Here is a 7,284-nt window from a genome sequence, read left to right on the forward strand (position 1 = left end):
TGCTTTTCTTAAACAAAATCTCATTACAGAAGTAAATGACTTCACAGTGGCACAGAGGCCATCTGTGGTCCTGGGTAGTATGGAGGATGTTGTTTTAGGTGATTGGTCCCATGTGTGTGGCTGATATCTATTTGCCACTTATTCCTGCTCCAGTGCCCTGTGGGACATCGAGACCGGCCAGCAGACAACCACGTTTACTGGACACACTGGAGATGTCATGAGCCTGTCTCTTGCTCCTGACACCAGACTGTTTGTCTCTGGTGCTTGCGATGCTTCGGCCAAGCTCTGGGATGTCCGAGAAGGGATGTGCCGGCAGACCTTTACAGGACACGAGTCTGACATCAATGCCATATGTGTGAGTTAAATTGTGTCTACTTCAGATCATAACCTGTTGTTGTTGTTGTTGTTGAAGATTTGTTTTTCTGGGGCTGGAGAGATAGCATATTATTTACTTTTCTGTTGCCATGACAAAAACACCACGATGAAGGCAACTTAAAGGGAAAAACATTTTTTTTTTTTTTTGGTCTTTTTTTCGGAGCTGGGGACCGAACCCAGGGCCTTGTGCTTCCTAGGCAAGCGCTCTACCACTGAGCTAAATCCCCAGCCCCAGGGAAAAACATTTAATTGAGGCTTACAGGTTCAAAGGGTGAGTCCATGACCGTCATTGTGAGGAGCCTGGCTGCAAGCAGGCAAGAATGGTCAGGAGAAGCAGCTGAGCACTTCCTCCTGAGACATACATGACCACAGGTCGGAGAGTGAGCAGCGCAAACATGGAATGGCGTGGCCTTTTGTAACTTACACATCCAACAAGGCCTTACCTTTTAATACTTCTCAAACAGTTCCGTGAACTTTAAGAATCAAGTCTTCAAACGTACGAGCATGTGGGGACCATTTTCATTCATGTGTCTGTCTGTCTGTCCGTCTGTCTGTCTGTCTGTCTATGGGTATGTACATGTGTAGTTCAGGTGCTCACAGAGTCCAGACAAGGGTATTTCATGCTGTGGAGCTAGAGTTAAGTAGGCCATTAGGAGACACCTGATAAAGAGTGGGTGAACCAAACTTAGGTAGTAGTAAATGCTCTTAACTCCTGGTGTTTAACTCTAGTATCTTTGGTGGGGGGGGGGGGCATTCAAAGTATTGTTTTTATTTTTAAAAATTTTATTTCCGGGCTGGAGAGATGGCTCAGTGATTAAGAGCACCGACTGCTCTTCCAGAGGTCCTGATTTCAAATCCCGGCAACCACATGGTGGCTCACAACCATCTGTAATGGGATCTGATGCCCTCTTCTGGTGTGTCTGAAGGCAGCTACAGACAGTGCACTCATATAAATAAATAAATCTTTGAACAAAAATAAAAAAAAAAAAAGAAATAGGTATTTTAAAAAAATTTTTCCCTTGTGTTTATTCTGAGAAAAGGTCAGGCCTTTGCTACCAAATCTAGTTGTCCTTCCCTTTGCAAATAAACCAGAGTCACAGAGTCTTTAAGAAGCAGCTGAGCCCTGTGCTGTGCATGTATTTCAGACACTAATGAGGCTACTAGGTGCCGGCTCGACTCTGTTCCTTTCTGTAAAGTGACCAGTAATTTAGAGGTTGAATATCCTGCCAGCCAAGGGAATGGCAAATTTAGAACTGCTTTCTTGTTAACACCTCCTGAAGTGATGAGTCTGGTGCGGGAGCAGGGATTTGCTCTGTCCTCCACAAATCCCTCCCTAGTGTTCAGGGACCAGAAGCCCTTCAGCAGTGCCTCAGTCTCATTGCTTTTCTGTACTGAAGTCTGCCGTGCTGACAGTGGCAGTCCATGAGTACTATGTCAGTACCCCCTAGTACATGCCCCATTCACTCTAGGATGCCAGCCCTTATTCTTGCTGGATCTTCATTATGTTTTAACACTACATTAACATCGTGTCTTATTGAATGTTTACTTTTCGTCAGTATATGGCCTAGAACTTCATATATAGTTCAGCTAGACCTTGAATCCACTGTGTTCCTGATAACTATATACTCCATTCCATGCCAGAGTACAGGCAGAACCACTATACTTTTTACCCTCTCCTGTGCCTGAACTATGGGCCTTACACATGCTAAGTAAGTGTTGAATCAGCTGGCCTGTGTCCCAGGCCTCATTGCTTACATATGTCTTGATTTGTCTTCTCTGTTTAGTTCTTTCCCAATGGCAATGCCTTTGCCACTGGCTCAGACGATGCTACATGCAGGCTGTTTGACCTTCGTGCAGACCAGGAGCTCATGACCTACTCCCATGACAACATTATCTGTGGTATCACATCTGTTTCCTTCTCCAAGAGTGGCCGCCTCCTCCTCGCTGGCTATGACGACTTCAACTGTAATGTCTGGGATGCACTCAAAGCTGACAGAGCAGGTCAGTGGCCACATGGCCTTTCTATGTTCTTGGACATCAGCTTGTGGTAAAAATGAGGCTTAGATGAGCTATAATGTGTACATTTGTGTCATCAACTTAGGTATGTCATAGCCAGTAGAGGGGACAGTTAAAGGCCACCTAATTTGAGGTCTGGCCCTCCAGGAAGTACCAAACTCCTGTGAGGGGATGTGGGAGATGATAGTATGCCAGACACTACTGAGCTCAGTGTTCAAAGTTCCACCTTTTTCCTGTGGGTATCCATGGTTAGCCTGGAGCACTCCATTAGACCAGATGTCCTTGAATTTAAAAGTCTTCTGATTCAGCCTTCTAAATACTAGAATTATTGGTGAGTACCATCAATTTTCAGTCTTCCTGACTCATCCTCTGCAGTCATTTGCCTCCTGACATATTCATTCCACCATGGCCAGCTGCATTTCAGATTTCTGGGCCTATCTGTACAGTTTTGACCTCTGATACAATGCCGTGCCCCTTCCTCTGTCTGTACAAGGTTGTTGAATAGTGTGCTGGTGATGATTCAATTTAAAGCCCGAATTTAATATATCAGAATCAAATGGGTTAAATACAAGCTGGATGAAAGGTTAGAACATTTTTGTCTCTAGTGTCTACCTTTGAGCTCAAGCTGGCCTTAAGCTTCACGTTGAAGAGTGTTATCACATTCAACAAATCTGCTTTGGAGGATGGAAGAGGGATTGAGACCACAAGTCTTATGTGTCCCACTGTGGATGTTTACACCCTGCCAGACTGCTGAATTGAGGACATTTTTGGTGGCCCACACTTTTAATCCCAGATCTCAGAAGCAGAAGCATACAATCTCTGTGAGTTCTAGAATAATCAGGACTACATAGACCTTGTCTCAAAAACAAAAATAAACATTTCTGCCTTTGACCCTGTAGCCCAGGAAGTTGACAGAGAACCTTCCAGCCCTTGTTCTCAGTTGGTACATGAGTAGCTACAGGAACTAGAAGTTATTTCTGAAGTTTCAAACCCTTCTGTGAGAGAAAGGGTGTCTTGGCAGGTGGCGTGTGCCATGTGATGGTGGCTCTGCATACCCATGTGGTTTATTGCTCTAAGGTTAGCTGTTCAGTTTTTTTGTTTTTTTGTTTTTTAAAGGTTGGTTTATTCTATGGGCAGTGGTGGGGGTATACTTTAATCCCAGCACATGGGAGACAGAAGGAGGTGGATCTCTGAGTTTGAGGCCAGCTTGAGTTACAGAGTGAGTTCCAGGACAGCCAGAGCTACACAGAGAAACCCTGCCTCGCAGATGGGGTATGTTTATTCGTTATTTATTCTTTTGTTCATTTGTGTTTTCTTTCTTTCTTTTTTTTTTTCCCGGAGCTGGGGACCGAACCCAGGGCCTTGGGCAAGTGCTCTACCACTGAGCTAAATCCCCAACCCCTCATTTGTGTTTTCAAGACAATGTTTCTCTGTAGCCTTGGTTGTCCTGGATCACACAGATCTGTCTGCCTCTACTTCTAAGTGCTGGGATTAAAGGCGTGTGCCACCACTACCCAGTGTTCTGTGATTTTTAAGCTGCTTTTGTTAGTATACAAAAACTATCACACGGGTCTGGTCTGGATTCATGTACATGTGTATACTTGTGCATGTCACTTTGTCATCCTTTTGAGCTTATGTCCATGTTCTTGTTACAGAGGAACATGTCATGATTGGTTGCTGCTTTAACAGAGTTGACTGTACATTTAAGGATAATTTACACTTTGACAAAAATTTCCTCTCTTCATAGTGCTCTTCCCTCATAGGTGCTGGCTGTACCAAAGTCTTAGAGTATTGTCCATCCAGATGAGCCATTTGCTCTTGTCACAGCATCACGTGTTTGTGGTTATGCTCTTCTTGTTCGTAGGTGTCCTAGCTGGACATGACAACCGAGTCAGCTGCTTGGGGGTGACTGATGATGGCATGGCTGTGGCAACAGGATCCTGGGACAGCTTCCTCAAGATCTGGAACTAAGGCCAGTAGGTAATTGTAGCACACCCATTCTCAGGGCGTGAAGTTTTCCTATGTGGGTTGTAGATTTACAAAGATACCTTGTTGATCTGGCATTGCAGCAGATCTGAAGTGATGGCCCTTCTCTGTGGTGCAAAGCACAGTGGAAGAGCTCAGGTTCTTTTCTCATGCACTGACTCCAGGCTCTGTTCACAGCAGCAGGTGGATGGATGCCATGGCGACTGGAAGACCATTCCAACCTTGAAGCGTTACTGCGATAGCATATCCTATCCAACCATACTAACGTGGACACCCACACCTCCCCTCAGAACTTCAAAAGGGCAAGATCTTTTTTCCTTCACTTATTGCTGAAACCAAGAGCACAACTCCCATTAAGAGAAGGATCTCTGTGCTGTAAACTAAAACAAATTGTGCATTTTTCTGGGGCCATTGTCTTTGGTTTATTTTGTTTTGTTTTTTGTTTTTGTTTTGTTTTGTCTTGGTCAAATTTTTAAAGGAAATACTACAATAAAAATGTTAACCAGAAGGTAACCCTGAGTATGATTGTGAGAGAGACACACCTTCTTACTAGTTCATTTGCATTTAAATCAGTGATCCTGATCTGTGGCATTCATGAAAAACAAGTTGAAGACTTTGTTTATCTGGAATTGTTTCTAAATATAAGTCATTTGTAGCAAGACTTTGGAAGCATTCACGTTTCTTCCTTAAACATATTCCTTTATGTTCAGTAGTTAAGAGAACCAGAGCCCATGGGGGTGTCTGACTGTCACTGATGCATTTTTGTCCCTGGCTTGCTTTTTTTTTTTTTTTTTTTTTTTTTTTTGTCTCATGTCACAGATGACTGTTTCGCACAAACACAGCATAGTGGAAGAAAAAATTCAGAAGCAAAGTAGCCAAGCACATGTTATGATGGCCACGAATGCTTGGTCAGAATCCTTCCCTTTGCTCAGCAGTGAACTTATTCCCAGCACCCTTCCCTCCTCACTGTCCAGTTTCTGTTCTTTCCTTGGGTTTCCTGTGAAGTTGGAGGGAAGTTTGTAGTCATGTGACACTAGCCGTCCTGCCCCTGCTGTCAGATTTTTTTTCTCCAGAGAGGTGCCTGTCCTGTGCTTGGATAGTCAGTTTGTGTATGAAACAATGTACAAATCAATGTTTTGAAAATAATGATCTCAGACTTTCTAAGTTAAATTTTAAACAATTTGATTGTTTGCCATATTGGGTGGGTTTACTCTTAGAATCGCATGCTGTAGAAATGCTCTAAAGTGCATATAGGACTCAGTCCTTAGATGTTCTTTTTATTTTAAGAAATAACCTCTTCAAGTTGTAACCGTGGCGGCTTTGTCCATTACTGTTGCTATTCTGCACACATATCGGAAGCAGCAAGCGCTTTACACACTCGAGTAGTGGGATAAGTCACTGTTTTCTTTACTTTACAAGATGATAGTCCTGTTGGGAATGACTGCTGCTGGCTTCAGGAAGGGAGGGAAGCTGCTCCGCTGCCTCTTTGCCACTTCCTGGAAGCAGCCTCCATGGAACAGCCTTTGCATCTGAGGCAACCATTTTTACACCGTGCAGATCTTCGTGGTTATCATCTCAAAGCCATGTTCAGCAGCAGCGTTTGGACAGCAGTGTTCTGTGGGCCCTCCCATCCCCCTATATCCTGCACCCCTCATAGCAGTAGTGGCTTCGCCATTCTGTTTTCTGCAGCGTCCTGTACAAAACTGTGCTGTGACTGTGCGGTAGGCCTGGACATGGCAAAGAGAATACAGCGAAGCCCCTTCTCTTCCTACCAAACGACTCTGTAGAGCTCTCTGCACCCTGTACCCTTTCCACCTTTTGTATTTAATTTTAAAGTCAGTGTACTGCAAGGAGGCTGGATGCAAGATAGATACTATATTAAACTGTACTGTTATTTAAGATGTAATAAAGCAGTTTGACATGAGGGACTCTGGTGTGATGGTTATTTGAGGGTCAGCTTCAGTGTGTGAAGGTAGCCACATGCCCCAACTGCTGACTCAACAGTTATATAATGTCATGAGAGATCCTTATATTATAAAACTGTCAGCTCAGGCTGAGTGCGGTAGTGCACACTTTTAATCACAACACTCAGGAGGCAGGGCCAATGAATCTCTGAGGTTACGACCAGCCTGATCTACTTTGTAAATTTTAGGACTGCCAAGCAATATAGACACTGTCTCAAGGCGGGGGCGGGGAATCTGTTCCTGGGATTTTCCTGAGACACATCTCAGGGGTGATCAGCTCCTGGGAGGTTTCTGATACATATCTCAGGCCTGCAGAGCCACATGTTTTTCACAACAAGGGGCCTTTCACCCTCAGCATCTGGACCCTGTCTGCTATCTCCTGTTTTGGCCTCTACCACACAGCTGCTATGGCTTCCTCTTCCTTTTCTCTTCCTCTTTCTCCACTAAAATATTTGAGGACCTGCCCTTCCAAAGACACTTTCCTTTTAACTAAGCAGCTTTTCCTTCTCAGTCAATAAAGGTTACTACATCAGGAAGAGCAAGCATCAGCTACCACCACCAGCACGTCCATCACCACCACCACTACCACCACCACCACCACCACCTCCATCATCACCACCACCACCCAAGTTGATGGACTGCCATTCCCACTTCTGGTGCCCAGTACCTAGTTCTAAGCTTAATGATACAATTCTAATCCTAAATTTTAAGATAAAATATAATTAGGGGGCTGGAGAGATGGCTCCATAGTTAAGAGCACTGAGTTCAATTCCCAGCAGCCACATGGTGGCTCACAACCATCTATAATGGGATCCGATGCCCTCTTCTGCTACAGTGTATTCACATACATAAAATAAATAATTCCTTTAAAAAATAAGATAAAAGATAACTAATTTTCAGGCTTACATCCCCTAAATACTAACCGGACCAAGCCACCTCTTTT

At 44.1% G+C, this 7,284-nt stretch overlaps 1 protein-coding gene across 19 annotated transcripts in view; it reads left to right on the forward strand.

Annotated features, from left to right (window-relative positions):
• The window catches only part of Gnb1 (G protein subunit beta 1), a 67,519-nt gene extending 61,214 nt beyond the window's left edge, over positions 1-6,305 (forward strand). For 6 of the 19 annotated variants that reach the window (NM_001430069.1, NM_001430072.1, NM_001430068.1 and 3 more), the window contains 4 exons: positions 154-355; positions 2,160-2,376; positions 4,256-4,371; positions 4,555-6,305. In NM_001430069.1, the coding sequence (NP_001416998.1) occupies positions 154-355; positions 2,160-2,376; positions 4,256-4,362 (526 nt within the window). In that variant the 3' untranslated portion in view covers positions 4,363-4,371; positions 4,555-6,305. The remainder of the gene's footprint in view (positions 1-153; positions 356-2,159; positions 2,377-4,255; positions 4,372-4,554) is intronic. The other 13 variants (NM_001430070.1, NM_001430066.1, NM_030987.3 and 10 more) reach the window with 4 other exon arrangements.
• Positions 6,306-7,284: the final 979 nt, after the last annotated feature.

This window comes from Rattus norvegicus, chromosome 5 (assembly GCF_021556685.1).
Source record: "Rattus norvegicus strain SHRSP/BbbUtx chromosome 5, alternate assembly SHRSP_T2T, whole genome shotgun sequence".
Classification (NCBI taxonomy): Eukaryota; Metazoa; Chordata; class Mammalia; order Rodentia; family Muridae; genus Rattus; species Rattus norvegicus.